This window comes from Talpa occidentalis, unplaced genomic scaffold (genome assembly GCF_014898055.3).
Source record: "Talpa occidentalis isolate TD23 unplaced genomic scaffold, MPIMG_talOcc4v2.1 talOcc4.17, whole genome shotgun sequence".
In the NCBI taxonomy this organism is placed as follows: domain Eukaryota; kingdom Metazoa; phylum Chordata; class Mammalia; order Eulipotyphla; family Talpidae; genus Talpa; species Talpa occidentalis.
Genome location: NW_023601754.1, coordinates 56,453,400 through 56,470,280, shown reverse-complemented (window position 1 = coordinate 56,470,280; position 16,881 = coordinate 56,453,400). Strand labels below are relative to the sequence as shown.

General features: G+C 60.7%; 1 protein-coding gene across 2 annotated transcripts in view; it reads right to left on the bottom strand.

Moving 5' to 3' along the window:
* The window catches only part of MACROD1 (mono-ADP ribosylhydrolase 1), a 123,711-nt gene extending 107,242 nt beyond the window's left edge, over positions 1–16,469 (bottom strand). For both annotated transcript variants that reach the window (XM_054697582.1, XM_054697583.1), the window contains exons 1-3: positions 16,181–16,469; positions 6,059–6,160; positions 5,497–5,613 (exon numbers count right to left, since the gene is read on the bottom strand). In XM_054697582.1, coding sequence (XP_054553557.1) covers positions 5,497–5,613; positions 6,059–6,160; positions 16,181–16,469 — 508 coding nt within the window. The remainder of the gene's footprint in view (positions 1–5,496; positions 5,614–6,058; positions 6,161–16,180) is intronic.
* Between the last annotated feature and the right edge of the window lie 412 nt (positions 16,470–16,881).

Here is a 16,881-nt window from a genome sequence, read left to right as displayed (position 1 = left end):
GGGTGGTTGCGGCAAGGCAGGGGCGGTGGGGGGGGGGCCTGCCCGGAGGGCCCGGGGCCCAGCCAGCTCCTCTGGCTCCTGCCCACACCCAACGCGCCTGCCCACTGCGGAGAGGTTGCCCGCGGCCCGCAAGGCTTAGCAAACACATTTAAATCTGAAGTGACAGATAAAGCGATTTACGGCGACAGTTTAGCGTCAGATCACTTCCCACAAGGCAGCCCGTGTCCCTCGGCCCCCCTGTCTGCTAGTCCATCAAGGCGGTCTCTAAATCACTGACTCCGCACTGCCTGCTCGCCCAGGCCCATGAGGGGACCGGCCCTCCGGGTACAGGCGGGCTGAGGCGGCTGCAGCTGCTGGGGGTGGGGAGGGAGATAAGCAGCTGGCGGGTTTCCACAAATCAAAGCCCAGGACTTAAGGAACCAGAGCGCCACTTCATGACTCATTTTAAATAAATAAGCGGCTTAAAAACTCCCAGTGACGCAGCTCGTGGCTGTGAAACACAGCCTCCCGCCAGCTCTGCACAGCCGCCTGCAGGCCCGGTCCCCCGAAGGCCCCGCTGACCCCCCTCACCTCCCGACACCTCCTTGCAGAATTAATTGGTCCCTGCGCTGTTGTGGGGACTTTGTTCAGGCCTCGCTCCGAGCACTTTGTCACATTATCTTCTACTTCACTGCTCTTGCTCTTGCCTTCCCGTAATAATGGACCTCTGGGTGCCAGGCCCCAGGCCAGTGGGGGACGGGCCTGCGCCCATGCTGGGCCGGCGGGTGGAGAGCCATGGTTCAGTCGAGGAAAGGGAGGACTGGGGACCCCGGCTGGGGGCACGAGGACGCCAGGCAGGGAAGCCCGCAGGGATGCCAGGACTCGGACGGCTCCTGGTCTCTGTGGCCAGGAGCCTGACTCTATGACCTAGGCTGGCTTTGAAGTGAAAGGTTCCGCCCATCTTTGCACAAAGCATCATTCATCACCACCACATTCCGCTCCGCTCTGAAGGCCAAAGCAGGTTGCCGGACCCCTGGGCAGGCCCAGAATGGGGGGCTCGTTTTTGTACACAGTCGTTTCCCTACCTAAGCCCCAGCTGTACGTCGGGAACCAGAGGCGTGCACAGGAGTGGTTAGCTCGGACCCCTGGGGGCGTGGAAGTGACCCAGCCAAGGCCCTGGCCTGTTGGCAAGGGGAAGATGAATGCTCCAGAAGTCAAAGAGCCCCGGGGTGGAGACCCCCAGACTGGTGCTTTCTCTGCAGGAGAAGCCAGGTCTGCTCTCCTCACTCTCCCCAAGACACAGCCTTGGGGTCACAGGCCAAACGAGATAGACAGGCTCTGCCCCCAAGCTCCCCAGCCTGCAGGGCTGCCCAGGCTTATCTGGCCAGCGTGGCAGCCCAGTTTAATTAAGATAGATGCGGCGTGCCCCTTGGGCAGGAGCCGTGACCGCCACAGACGAGGGAGCCCAGATTCGCCACGCAAGTGGTCTCGGCCAGCATTCCATGGGGCTAGGCCGAGGGGGGACAGGAAGGCCTGCACTGCACCAGGGCTTTGGGGGGTGGTCCTGCCACCAGCCAGGCACCCCTTTCTACTCTCTTCCCCAACCTCCCTTACACCATATAACACACATCACACATGAAAACCATCACACAGACACCACACACATCACACAGACATCACATACCATCACACACATCACACACCATCACACACCATCACACACCATCACACACCATCACACACACCATCACACACCATCACACACCATCACACACCATCACACACCATCACACACACCACACACCATCACACACACCATCACACACCATCACACTCCATCACACACACCATCACACACACCATCACACACATCACACACCATCACACACACCATCACACACCATCACACACATCACACACACCATCATGCACATCACACACCATCACACACCATCACACACCATCACACACCATCACACACACCATCACACACCATCACACACACCATCACACACCATCACACACCATCACACACCATCATACACACCATCACACACCATCACACTCCATCACACACACCATCATACACACCATCACACACCATCACACACATCACACACCATCACACACACCATCACACACCATCACACTCCATCACACACACCATCACACACACCATCACACACATCACACACCATCACACACACCATCACACACCATCACACACCATCACACACCATCACACACACCATCACACACACCATCACACTCCATCACACACACCATCATACACACCATCACACACCATCACACACATCACACACCATCACACACACCATCACACACACCATCACACACCATCACACACCATCACACTCACCATCACACACACCATCACACACATCACACACCATCACACTCCATCACACACATCACAGACACCATCACACTCCATCACACACACCATTACACACACGCACCTCGCACACACATCACAGATACCCTTGCACCACCACGCCGACATCTATCTCACACACACACGCACACACAGTCCCCTGTGGGGACAGAAGAAGCGGGGGGCAGTAGGGCCTTCTCAAGGATCCCCAGGGTCCTCCTGGGGGCCAGAAAGGGCACCTCAGTCTGGCAGGAGACCCCTAAGCCCATGGTGCGTCAGGATGCAGGGCTTCCGGGGCTCGGCCCCCCTTTCTCTCACAGCCCCTCCCCAGCTCCCCGCCAGCCCCCACAGGCGCGGCGGCCAGAGTACCCGCCCCGGCCGCCCCCATCGCACCACAGGGACAAAAAGAGAGCGCCCCCAAATCCAGAAGCTGCCCGTCACCGCAAGCCCCCAGCCCTGCACACCCACCGCCCCGGCGCTGGCCCCGGAGTCAACACTGACAATGAAGGGTCCCCGCCCCCCGTAACCGCTCGCTCCCGCCCACGGTGGAGGCGCCCGTCTCCCCAGATGCAGGTGTTCAGGCTAGAGATGACAACCAAGTCAAAGGGAACTGAACGACCGTATCCTCCTCCTGCTTGAAACTTTACATATGAATTAAGCGCATATGGGTTCCCCGGGCTCGCCCAGATTCCAGATTTACGGGGTCCCCAGCAGCCGCGGCGCCCCGACTGTGATGCTGCGAATGAACAGGCGGATTCAGGGGCTCGGCCGCGCGGGACCCGCAGTCTCTGCTGCCCCCTGGCGGGCGGCGGCCGGGCCGAGGGGGGGGGTACCCCGAGGGATGAGGTGTGGGCACGCCCACCCCACTCACCCCGAAGGGGGGGGTACAGACAGCCACAACCACAAAGGAGCCCCGAGGTGGGACTAGCTCCAGGGCAAAGTCCTGCAGGGAGAGCCCGAGGGGACGCAGCCCCGTGAGGAGCCCTGTCCAGGGGCTGCCTCTGCCATTTAAGCAGAAGCCCAGCTAAGACTGGGGTCTCCCCCAGCTCAGCTCGCAGCCCCCCTCTGGGGTGAGGGGCCGTAGTCAGACCAGAGGGAGAACTCAGAAGTGTCTTGCGTACTGGTGTTTGTGACCAAGTATCCCCTCCCACACCTGGGTTTCTGTCCTCGTCTTCACTTGTGTGTTTTTCACCCTGTAAATTTCTTGCACAAGCTCAAATAAAAAATTCAAGAAAATTTTTGTTCTTAAAAAAGACTGAGGATGGGCCTCTCTGGTGGCGCAAGGGGTTAAGCACAGCACTGTGAAGCTATCCGCAGCCTCTGCAGGTACAAGTTCTATCCCCGGCCGGCCAAGGAGATACCCACATGGCACAGCAGACCTCTCCTGACTCGCCCGCTGCTCCCCTCAGCATCATATTTCATCAGTCTGCCTGTTCTGTTCCCCCCTCTGTCTCTGGTGAATCCTCTCACCCCCTGCACCTCTGGCCTGTACCCCAGTTCTTGTATAAATAAATAATCTTTAAAAAAAAAAAAAAGGCTGTGGATGCACCGCCAGGAAAGCCCCCACCAGGGTACGAGGGACTGACAGCGCCGCCCCCAGTCCCACCAGCAAAAGTGCCGAGGAAGAGCCATTCGCCACGCCCAGGCCACCAGAGTCCCTATGCCACCTGCATCCTCCTGGTACTGTCCTGGCCCCTGTGTTGCAGCCAAGAACACAACTGGATGAAAAGGGGTACATGCCTCCCCCCCTCCCCCGCTGTTCCCCTCCGGCCACCTGATAATTGAGCAAGAAAAGTAGCAGGAGGCAACCCCCCCACCCTCACTAATGACTGACAAGGCGGGGAGGGGGGAAGCTCCATGAACTGTTGGACTGTCCCCCCAACCACAGCCCCCTCCACTGGCCCCCAGACCAGCCCCTCCTGAGTCCAGGTAGCAAGAGCCTCCTCCCCTGGGTGTTACGGCGTCTGCTGTCTCCCCAGAGGACCCACAGCCCTCACTGCCACCACCGACCCAGAAGCACCAACAGAAAACCTAAGGTGACCAGGCTCCCTCTGCAGGGTCAGAATCCTGCCCTATGAATGGTCACCTGTGGGGAAGGGACACACATGTGACTGCAAACACCAGCTGAGCAAGGTCACTGTCGGAAATGCAACCCGGACCACAAACAGCAGGCCGCAGCGAGCAGCCACCTCTCCCTGCTTGGCTCCCAAGAGCCCAGTCACTTAACAGGATCACAGGGATGCCGACAGCCTGGACACCCCACTTCCCCGCTCACCAGCACAGGGTCGACATGTGACTACAAGCCCAAGGTTGAGACTTGGGGAGCTGAGTTCCTCCAGGGAGTGCCTGAGATGTGCAGGTGGGGAGGGGGCTGGGATAGTGGGGGCTTTCTGGGGAGTCAAAGCCAAAAACAGGAGGGTCTGCACGGGTCTCCAAATATTTTCAAAGAAGGTGGCTCCTCCCTGTGATGCTTGGTGAGATTCGGCGCCGCCGGCTCTTGTCCAGTGAAGCAATCACGCACCTGGCAGACCTGACCTTGACCAGACAACCACCACCTGGGAGGAGAGCAGCCACCCTCCTCCCTCCCCCGAGGTGGGGGGAATGGCAGGTTTCTCAACTCATTACAATAAACTGCCAAGTCAGCAGGAGCCACCTCTGCAGGAAGCTGAGCCTGGGGCATAGGGGGCCTCTGTGCGCCCCCCACCAGCTTCAAGCTCCCACACCTGCTCTAGGTCCCAAGGGTGACAGGGTGGGCAGGAGGCCGAGGAAGGAAGGCGGGAGTCAGGGACATCTGCAGCCCCCAAGATCAGACCACCTGGCTTTGACCTCTGCCTTCCCGGCAGGGCGGCCCAGCCCGGCACAGTTCCAGCCAAGCTCTCTCCCTTCCGGCTGCTAATGGGTCTCAGAGCTTCGGGGCGGCTCAGCCAAGGGCCTCCAACACAAGGGTCAGGGTTTCAAGGAGAGAGGAGTCCTGGCGGCTACTCCCGCGGTGCCGGCAGGCCATCCTCATCCAGCCACCGAGCCTCTCCGGAGCCAGGCGGCATCCACAGCGCCTGGCCTGACAGCCCAAGCAAAGGCAACAGCCAAGAGGGGCCACTCAGCGCGCCAGAAGCCCCACTCACCGGCGTTGATGATGGCATCCACCTCTAGTTTGGTGATGTCCCCTCGGAACAGGGAGATCTTCTCGTTGAGTTGCTTGTCCTTCTTGTACTTCGGCTCCTCCACCTTCACGGTCACCCCTGAAATGAGCAGAGGTGTGGAGGGGGTCACAGCGAGGCCATGCAGGCTAGGTGTGCCCCCACAATCTCCCCACACCTCTAGAGATAGCCTGACTGATGACACGGGTAATGACAGCCCGTGTGGATAAAGCACCTACTGTGTGCAGCCCCCCACCCCCGCCCCCCGTAGGCTCTCGAATCTTCAGTACATTGTACAGAGCTAGAGTATTAATGTCAAGCCTGCCACAGAGGCAGGCTGAGTGACCTGCCCGGGTTGCGGGTCACCAGGCCTACAATGTGCTCGCCCCAGTTGGTGCCACCTCACACAGCTTCAAATCCCAGCCCCCGAGAGCCAAGTGCGTAGTGGGGAGACAACTTGAACCTGTCTCAGAGGCTAACAGTTAAATAAGGTGAGGGGTACAAAGCGCCCCGACTCAGCGAGCAGCAACCGCGGCCCCGGGCCCACCTTTCGCTGTCTCTTTCCACGTGGGGATCTTCTTCAGTCTGATGAAGTCTCGGCAGAAGTAATGTTCCTCCCGCTGCTTGTCACTCAGGCCCTTCAGAAATGCTGCAGGGGCGGGTGAGACGGGCAAGAAGGAGTCAGGCGGGCAGGGAGAAGAGCAGCCCGGGGCCTTCCCCACCCCCAGCTCCCCCCTAGCAGGAATTCTCACCTCCTCCAAAGTCACAAACTGACCTGCTCTACCCTACAGGCCCATGGGCGGGGTGCCCCGAGAGGCGCCCAGAGGCCCCTAGACTTCCTTGTTCCGCCCTTTTTGTTCAGGAGGGGAAACTGAGGCCCAGGGAGGCAGAGAGCATCTCTTAGGCACCACAAACCTGAATTCAGAATTCAACTTGGTCACACCCGTGCGTCCACATGCCCTAACTTCTCCATTCACAGGAGGGGGAGTAAGTCGCCCTTCGGGGAAAGTCTCAAGCTTGCGCGGCAGCTAAGCCAAGCCGGTGGGCGCCCAGGGTCAGTTCTGTCCCATTGGCACATGGTCCATCGGTTACATCAGCAATGGGGGCATTACCAACGGGCTACATCTTCATGGTCATTAGTTGTAGGGGCAGCGCCACAGGCCCCCCTGGGGGTCTCCCCCAGCAAGAGCAGGGGAGCCACTGACATCACCCCCTGTCTATGGACGAGCACACGGGGTGGGGCAGCCAGGCAGGTTAGGAGCCACTCGTGGTCACAGAGCTGGCTGTTGGGGCTGGTTGCCTGGCCTGGCCCTGCTCCCTGGCCCCCAGCCCTGGCTTTGGTGGCCCCTGGCTTTGGAGGCACTCACCGCCCCCCCAGAGGCGCCAGGAGCAGCTGTCCAGGCCCGTGGCTCGCGGGCTCCCCCTGCTGGTCCGAGGCCACCCAGGCACCGGGGCTCTCAGCCCCACCTTGCTCAGCACCCCAGGTGGAGCAGCCCCCACTGACCACTGAGGGGCACAAGAAACGAAGAAGACCCGCAACCGAGGAGGGGGGTGGAAGGAGCTCCCTCCCAAGTCTCCCGCGGAGAGGACGCCTGGGGCAGGTGGGGCTCACCAGTCGTGCCCCAGCTCTCCCCAAGGCCGCTTAGGCCCACGGAGTCTGCTCCTCAAGGACGCTGGGGACGCAGGATCAAACAACTCGCAGGCGGACCCAGTTCTCAGTCGAGCAGTATTTTTTTTTAAGATTTATTTATTTATGCATACAAGAGCCGGGGTACAGGCCAGAGGTGTGGGGGTGAGAGGATTCACCAGAGACAGAGTGGGGAACAGAATGGGCGGACTGACTGAGATACACTGCTGAGGGGAGCAGCGGGCGAGACAGGAGAGGTCTGCCACGCGGGTCAGGTCCCTGGCCTGGCTGGGGATGGAACGCGTGCTGCAGAGGCTGCAGACAGCTCCATCAGCTGTATCTTCATCCCTTGCGCCACCAGGGAGGCCCTGGGAGCAGTACTAAAGCCTAGCAGTATTGAAGGCCTAGCAGCACCCCGAATCTGTTCAACCACACTTCCCAGAAGCCACGTCCCCCCCGCTCCACCAACACCCACACCACGCAGGTGCTGCCAGGACACACCCCACACGGCAGAGTTGGTCCTGGCCCTCCTGACCCTACAGCTGCCATGGGGACTGTCAGGGGACTGGGGAGGTCACATGCACCCCAGTCCTGGGGGCAAAAGAGAGACTCGGAAGAGGAGTAGAGGAGCCAGAAGCCGGGAAGGGGTTTCCGCCAGCAGGAACAGCATGTCTGAGGTCAGGCTGAGTTAAACTCATCGTGGGGCGAGGACACTGAGAGGAGGCCTGTGAGGGTGACTCATCAGACTTAAAGTGCGCCCTGATATCTGGTCTCACTTACATGTGGAACACAGAGGGACCCAGCCAGCGGGCAGGAAAAACATGAAACCTGCAGGCTGACCCCGGATCTGAGGCATCCAGCAGTGGAGGGGAGGCGAAAGGGGGGGGCCCGCGGGGGGCAGGGGGCGAACTAGGGGGACCACACCAGAGGGGAGAAATCAAATACTGTCCAAAAATAAACAACGATGTCACAAAATGAATTTAAAATAAAATGCTTCCGGGTGTAGATTAAGACTCTCCCAAAGAACTCTCACTCTCAGAATGAATGGTGAACCGCCCTCGCCACGTCCCCGCTGCTCACAGCCCATTTCCCTGCCCCATCCAGGGGCCCCGCTCTCCGCTGTGCATGTGACCTCACGAGCCTCCCCCCCACCCCCAGAACAGGCCAAGGTTCCCATTGCATTGCAAGGTTCCCGCTCCCTTGCATTCTGGGGGTGGTGCTGGGAATAGGCTGGGCATTTGGAAGGGACTGAAGTGTTTCTCTACGCCTTGGTTGTCCTCTCAGGTGAAATGGGGGTACAGAAAGCTCCTCCTGTGTTCAGTGAGAGGCAGAACAGGCTTGGCTGGGTGTACAGCCCTGGGGAAAGGGCTAGGCCACCCCCATCTCCTACCACCCGCTCTGCACCGCCCAGACACACGCTCTCCCCAGCAGTTTCCATGCAGATCAGTTAAGAAATATTTGTTGAGAGTCCCCCATGCAACAATCCTAGGGGGAGAGGGGAGGCAAGGGGAGGCCCTCCAGAGGTACCCCCAACTTCTCTGGTCTGCCCCAGGGCCAGCAAATCCGTAGAGAAAATCCCACCCCCAAGAAGAAGGCCCCCTCTAAATATGGAGACCCCTGCTGATGATCCCTTTGGCAGGCCACTCCAGCTGCTGCTTTGGAAGCGGGGTCCCCCTTCTCTCCTCTCCCGAGCCCCCGGCACTGTCCTCCAGCTGCGCTGAGAAACAGCAGCCGCCACCTCCCACCACTGCCTGCCCACAGGTCACTGGGCACAAAGGTCCTTCTTACCAGCTGAGGCCGCCCAGCGTCCTGTCTGCCCTCAGGCACCTTCCCTGCCCACCCCCAGCTTTAAAACAAAATCCTCCTTGGGCTTGCATCCCGCAGCCTCATCTCGCTGTCCCCCCTCACCTTGCACACTTGCTCCTGCACCTCCTCCCTGCTCTCCCCAGCCTGTCTGGCAACATCCTTCCACAAGGCCAAGGTCAGTCACTGCACTGGCCACTGGCTTAGGCTGTGGCCCCTCCTGTCCTCCCCTGTGCACTCAACATCCGCAGCCCCTTCTGCCAGGACCCACCCATCCTGGACCCCACTACTCCCTGGCCTCGCCTGGGTCTCCTCGCAGCCTCCCCTCTGGAATCCGCCCTCCCATGAAGTTCTCACGTTAGTTCCACGCATTTGAAAATCGTCTTCCTGTGCCTGACCCCAGAGCTGCACCTCCGGCTCCCACCTCTCCCCCAGCACCTGCCCCCCACCCTGCCTGCACTCATCCCCAAACTCGGTGGTGCAAAACTCAACTTCTGACTCCTTTCCCCCAAAATGTGTTTTTCCTGGCTTCTTAATTAATAACCCCAGACCCCACTGGGCCCCAAACTAGGCCTCTTCCCTTTCTCTTGCTCGCTCCCCCATTCCATCCATCTGCAGGCTGTTAGAGTTTTCCCTGCAATACCCCGGAAATCAAGCCTTCTGCTCACCCCCTCCAGGGGCCAAGACTCCTCCTGGCTCCCCAGACCCCTCCATCACCCCGGCCCCCAGTTGAGTCCTGTGTCCACCCTGCTGTCTGTCCTCACACAGCAGCCCAGGGGGCCTAGACATCCTCAGCTCTTTCAAAGCTCAGTCCAAACTCCAAGTCCCAAGCGTGGTCCGCCGTCTCTGCCCGCCCTCTCCGGAGCTGCCTGCACCTCACTGCCCACCCTGGCCACCAAGATCACCTCCCAGCTCCTCCAGCAGCCAGACTGCTCCCGGTCTCAGGGCCTTGGTACCTGCTGTGACCCCAGCCTGGTTTTCCTTCCCAGTCTCCTCGAGGCCCTGCCCCCTGCCCAGAGAAGCCCCTCCCCACCTTCTGTACTTCATTCCTGACTTGACCTTGGCCCTGCAGGAATCTGTCCTGTTCACACTGGCTCAGCAGATCGTGGGCGTCTGGGAGAGGAATCAATGAACAAACTCAGGAGACCTGAAGGTGAGGAAGGTTTGCTAAGAGAACATCTCCTGGGCAGAGGGAACAGTATGTGCTCAGCCAGAGCAGAGGGTGTGCAGGCAGGAAGGACATGCAGCAGGGAATCCACCGTACCCGGGCTGAGCACAAGTCAGGCTGTGGAAGCCTCCCAGGGTCCATGCTGGCTCCTTGGCCCCGGTAGGCTTGGGGCCCTGACTTCCCAACCTCGAGTTCACCGCGAGGCCTCACGCCCTCAGAGTCTCATCTCTGGAATAGGGCCCCGCAGGCCTACCCCGGCGCCCAGGTGTGCTGCGAACGAGAAGCTGAAATGCTTTATAAGCTGTAAAGTGCAACCTCCCGTCACACACGCTCCATCCTTCCCGAAATCCCGAAGAGAACCAGGACAAAGAAGCCTGCGTTTGAGGGGGAAGGGAACACATTTTTTCCCACTTGAGGAAAGGGCAGATAGAGGAGCTTTTTAAGGATTCCGGTCCTCCTATTTGTCACCTTGCACAACTGTGACCAAACACCTCTGCCGCTTCCAGGCCTTACATGGCCAGTGCAGCCAGCTGGCCCCAGGGCCTGCTGTGACACTGGACAAGAGGTCAGCCAGGACCCAGACTGTCCCCACTGACCTCCCAAGTGGGTGCTCTGGTTGGGGCAGGCCCCAGACATCCCAGGACACCAGATGAGGGTGTCCTGAGATGCGTTAGGTCCCCGAGCAGATGCCACCACGCGGGGGTCGGCCCCAGTCACAGGCAAGTTCAAGGGCCTGTTCTGCACTGACCCCCACCCCCACTCAAGCCAAGTCCAAATAACCGCTCTGCTTCCCAGAGACAGCAGGATACAGCCACATCCTGGCTCTGCCACCGGTCTGTGACCTTGGGGACATCTGTCAGTCTGTTCCTTCCAGGCCACAGCCCCCAAGCACACACGGAGAGGCCAGCACAGCTGCTGCGTCCTCATCTCCAGTGAGGCTGTGGCTGGGCTGGCCCTGAGGCACCACATGCCGCCCTGTCCCACCTTCACAGTCCTCAGCTCCATCTCTCAGCAGGGGCCCGCCCCAGAGCCCCCACCCCCCACTATCCCTGGAAGGCGGGAAAGCAGGAAGCAAGGCGGGGCAGACACCCCACGCAATCATACCATTTTCTACCTCTTTCTGCCAGAAGGCCAGAGGCAGACTGGAAGCACAGTGAGTTTTATTTTTCTTCTAAAATATGTACAACATACTTTTAATTTCCTTCCTTTTCTAGAGAGAGGAGAGTATTTCACAGCTCAGTGAGACAGGTGTTGTAAAAGATGTCTGCAGTCAATTTTGATGGGGAGGCCTGACCCCAGATGCGGCGCAGCGGCTCCCGGGCACAAGGTGGGAGCCGCAGAGGCGGCCCGAGCCAGAGCCATAAAGCGCAGCGGGCCGAGGGGAGCGCAATGATGTGTTTTAATAAGTATCTTTATGGCACTTTGCAAGATGGTGTTGAGAAAGGTGAGGGCAGGCTGGGTCCGGGGGCGCCTCTCTTCCGGAGAGGACCGGGTGGGCAGGGCTGACAATGGCCAGGCTCCGCGGACATTAATCCCTGCGCTCACCGTCCCCGCGAGCGGGGGTTCATCGAAGCCAGTGGCACGTGGGAGCTTTTCAGCTCTCCCCAGATGCCCTCCCTCCACCCACACCCACACCGCGCAAGGCTGCGTTCCCAGATGACAGCAGGGAGAAACCCCCACTCCCTGTGTCTTCCCAGGTGGGCCTGGAAACGCTCCAGTGCGGTCAAGTCAGCTGAGCCGCCCGCTCTGCGTGAAGGCCTGCAGGGGCCGGACTCAGTCCTTGCCCCGGCCCAGACAGAGCAAACTGAGGTTCGGACACAGGAGCCCCATCTTGAGCCCCCAGGGAGAGGAAACGTGGCTGAGGCTATAAGGGGGGCAGGGCTCCAGCACTGCGAACATGTTGGGGAGACAATGTCAACCAGTCAGAAAATGGTTTCTTTTTTAAGATTTATGTATTTATGCATACAAGAACTAGGGTACAGGCCAGAGGTGAGAGGGGTGAGCGGATTCACCAGAGAGAGCGGGGAGCAGAACAGGCAGATGCACTGAAGTACACTGCTGAGGGGAGCTGCGGGCGAGACAGGAGAGGTCTGCTGCGCCATGTGGGTTGCTCCCTGGCTGGGGATTGAACTCATGCTTCAGTGGATGGGGATAGCTTCATAGTGCTGTCTTTAACCCCTGCACCACCAGGGATGCCCAGAAAATGGTTTCTAGTGTGAGTGAGCACAACCTCCAGATCAGGCACAGTTGGTTCCACTTTATAGGTGAGAAAACCGAGGCCCAGGAGCATAGGGGCAGGGAGCTCACTGTGTCTGATGGATGACACCAAGGTCCATTCTCTGCAGCACACAGCTCTGTCCCCACCTCAGGCCTGAATGAGGATCCTCAGCCCTCTCCGGGCCCCTCCTGTGGTGACACAGCCCCTGGAGCCCCCAAAGGCCTGACCTTAAGTCCCTCTCTCCCCAGCTGCCTTGACAGCACGACTTCTGATAAAAAGGCACAGCCCAGGGGGGTAACGCAGTGCCCCAGAACTGAGGGAATTAAATTCGAGAAATCAACCTGTGGATGATGAAATCAGATACTGCAAAGGTCTCCCCCCCGAAAAGGCTGTCTGTCTGCTAGCCAAGAAGATCCAGTCTGGTGGTGTTCACCCACCGAGGGGAGAATGGGCATAGAGGCTGATAGGGGCACAGCTTGAAGGCAGAGAAAGGGAATGCCCATCCTGGTGGTGCAAGGGGTTAAGAAGCAACCTATGAAGGGGCCTCCTTGGTGGCGCAAGGGTTATTAAGACACAACCTATGAAGTAATCCGCAGCCTCTGCAGCACGAGTTCGATTCCCAGCAAGCCAGGGAGCTACCCACATGGCACGGCAGACCTCTCCTGACTCGCCTGCTGCTCCCCTCAGCAGTGTACTTTGGTCAATCTGCCTGTTCTGTTCCCCACTCTGTCTCTGGTGAATCCTCTCATCCCACCCCACTCCCCCCACACACACCTCTGGCCTGTACCCATTCTTGTATGAATAAATAAATCTTTAAAAATGAAAATTTAAAAAAAGAAAAAGAAAACAATAAAAGAAAAGGAGTGCCAAGCGCCAGGCAGAATCCATCCATCGGGAGGACTCCCTGGACTGCGGGCCGAGGCGCCCGCGCCCAGCACCCTGCACCCGGGGATCAGAGCAGACACTTAGTGCTGCAGACACACCGCCCAGCAAAGGGGGTTCCCTGGCAGGGGTGGGATTAGTTTCCAAAATCACTTAGCCAGCTCTTTGGTTGAGCACACATTCTGATCAGCAAACTGAAGACCATGATTTGGCTTCCATGGGGAGAGGCCCTGTCCAGGCCTACCACCAACCACGCTCAGCAACCTGCTGGCCTACACATCAGTCTCCTGTGAGTCTGGTTACTGCGTGCCAGTCTTTGACAGAGGACCTTGTGGGGCACAGACAGACAGGCATTTCGAGGCCCATCCAGACATGAGAAATGAGACTACTTGTTCAGCAAGTGACAGGGATATTTAGAGCAGTCCCACGCTGGAAATCCCCTGCCCATCACCAAGAAAACCCGCACGCCAACTCCAGGACATGGAGTTTCAGACGGCAATAAAAAGGCACAAACTGTGGGTACACCCAGTTATGCAGACAAATTACACAGTGAGCAAAAGGAGCCAGACACAATGTACACCTCTGTTCACAGAGCTGGAGAAGAGACAAGTTGAAGAGAGAGAAAACGGTTAGCTGCACAGGGCTCAAAGGAACCTTCTGAGGTGATGGCAGTGCCCCTCCTGTCTGAGCAGAGCAGCGGCTGCTTATGTGAAAGTACACGGACTATCCTCAGGTCCGCCCCGTACCTCCCTGTATGCTGGGACTCAAATCAACGTGCGTATTGACTGCAAGGAAAAGGGGGTAATCCTTCAAGGACCAAAGCTGAGACCCCAACCAGAGGCAGAATCCAACGGAGGCCGCCCCCAGCCCTCCCACAGTGTGGTGGTTTGATCCCCTTCCTTCGAAAGGCGGGACCTCACGTCCCTCCCCTTGAGGTAGGCTGGAGCCTGAGACTGGGTTCCAGGCCCGAGCACGAAACACACGAGACAGAGCCCGGTGGGGCTTGAAGACTGGGCCACAGAGCGGCACTGGGGTTCCGGCGGGGTCACCTTCACTCCCCATTCCTAGGCCTTATATTCCAGGGGGAAGCCACTGTCCACATCGTGAGGACACTCAAGCAGCCGTGTGGAGAAGCCAGGGTGGGGGAGAACCCAGGCCTCCAGCCACAGCTATTTCATACCTGAGCGTCCGAGAAAGGTTCACCCAGCCCCAAGCGATGGCAGCCCGTCACCCAGCTAAGTGACTCCCATTTCACGGCTCTCAGAGATGGCGAGGTCACGGGTGTCCACTGCCTTAAGACACTAAGGTCTGGGGTAATTTTGTCACAACTAAAACAAACGGAGGTCTCGCTCCATCTCACCCTTGCAAGTTACCATCTCACACCTGCCAGAAGCTTCACACTGAGTGTGGGGGGAACCTAGGAAAGTCCACCCTCCCCAGAATACTGTCCCCCCACACTGGACACGAGCTCAGTGTCCATCTGCCCCGTGGTCTCTTCACACACTGGCCTCTACCTGCCATTGTCTCATCAGCTTGATCATTCTCCACACTGCTCTCCCCCACACCCCCTCCATGAGGGCAGAGTCCTTGGCTCAGGGCTAAATCCCCAGCACCAGACAGTGCCGGCATCACAGAAGATGCTCCTTCCAGATTCCAAAAATGAACGAATGAATGAATGAATAAATGGGGAGCCCAGCTCCAGGCAAAGACGCTACTGCAGCCTCAACCTGGAAACCCAGGGGTTTCCAGTGGCACCAAGGCGCAGGAGGCCAGTGGAGAGTCCCAGCAACAGCTGCAGCTGCGGGAGTGTCTGTGCCCCTTGCTTCCTTGCCACCACCCTGGGTGGTTGTTCTCTGACAGAGGACAAGCAGGGCTCCCAGTCCCCACTGGGACAGTCCCTGGCCAGGTATCTCTGCACCCCCTGCCCTGGCCCAGGGCAGGCACCCATGTGATCACTGCACGCAGTCAGGTGCTCTCTGCCCGACCTGGAAGAGCCCGGCCACTCCGGGACCACAGGGGTCAATCAACTTGAGCTCCACCTCCAGTCCCCTGCGAAGAGAGGGCACCTCCCCTTCATCCCCAACGAGGCGCGGCTCCCTCCCCAGCCCATTGGCTGCACCCACCCACCTCTGTGTCCAGCCAATGAGCTGCCTTCTCCTCGGCTTTTGAAAGTGGGTAGGGCCAGACCCGGCACAAAGAGCCAGGGAGCAGACTCTGAAGGGCAGGGGCAGCTGGACGGCCGCTGGCACTACATAGGGCTCTCGGGTCCCCTCCCTTCTCTGCCCTGAGCAGGGCCCAGTCCAGGTCTGGGCCCCGTGCCTGGCCGGGACTCGTGCCCAGAGAGTGAGGAAACGGCTTGACCGGGCCTGGGGGGCACTGTTCCCACGGACACAATGCCCTACCTCTGTCCTGCCCCAGGCCCTCTGCCCTGTGTCCCGCGGGAAGGGGGCAGAGACAGCTCACAAAAGGCCAGAGGCCAGGGATGAGGGCAAAAGGGCAGCAGACCACGTGACTGAGCCGGCCCCCTGGGGTAGGGGTGGGCTGGACAGGTGACAGGTCAGCCCAGGGAGGACTCCCTGAGCCCCCCGGGCGGGAGGCCAGCCCCTGAGCTGTGCCCTCTGCCCATTCCCTGCATCTCCGGCTAAAGTGCCACCACTCGAGGAAGCAAACTGTGCGCGCCTGGGGGCCCGGGAGTGTGACCTTGGGCGCCCGGCTCAGCGCTGGCCCCGGCTTCCCCCTGCAGAGAGGACGGTGGCAGGTCCTGAGCGGCCTGTGCCCCCGCCCGGGCTGGGCACCGGGCTCTGCGGGGCCGGGCGCGCGGGGGAGGGGGCGTGGCCGTGGGGAGGAAACCCAGACCGCGGCCGGCGGGTCCGAACTTCCCCGCGCCTCGGGGCGGCGGCGGCTGGGGGGCTGCTCGGCCGGGGAAGGCCCGGGGGGCCGCCGCGCTCCTCGCGCCCCGGCTCACACTTACATTTCGCCTCCTTCCAGTCGGTGGAGGTGCTCAGGTCCACCTTCGCCGCCATGGCCAGGGGGGCCCAGGTGCGCACCCCGGCCGTCCGCCCCCCCGCCGCCGCCCCCCCCGCCCCAACTCCCGCCGGGGGCCGCGCGCGGGGGCCCCGGGACGGCGGGGGGCTGCACGCGCTGCCGCGGGTCCGCGCGGCTCCCGCCGAGGGGCCGGGCCAGGCGCGCGGGGCGCGGAGGAGCTGCCCCGCCGCGCGCAGCTGAGCCAGGCGGCCGGGCACGCGGCCCCGCAGAGGCATGGGCAGGCGGCGCGGCTCCCCGCCCACTTGGGCTCTGTGCACCGGCCGGGCAAGTGTCTCCCTGTGGACCAGGGAGGCGCGCGCCAGCGCCAGCGCGCGGCGACCAGTTCGGAGCCGGCGGGCCGCGCCGCCAGAAAAGCCGCCGCTGGGCACCCTGGAACTTGTAGTCCCCGCCGCCGCGGGGCGCCCCCCCCCCCCCGCCTGTGTGCACACGTGCGCGCCCCGCCCGGACTCCGCCCGCCACCGCGCCCCGCCCCGCGCCGCCCCCGCGCTCGGGCGCCCGCCCCGCCCCGCCCCGCCCGGCGCGCCCCGGCCCGTCCCTGTCCCGGACCCCGGCGGGCGCGCGGGCGTGTTGCCGCCTGGGCCGGCCCCGCACCCCGTCCCGCACCGCGTCCCGCACCCCGTCCCCGGG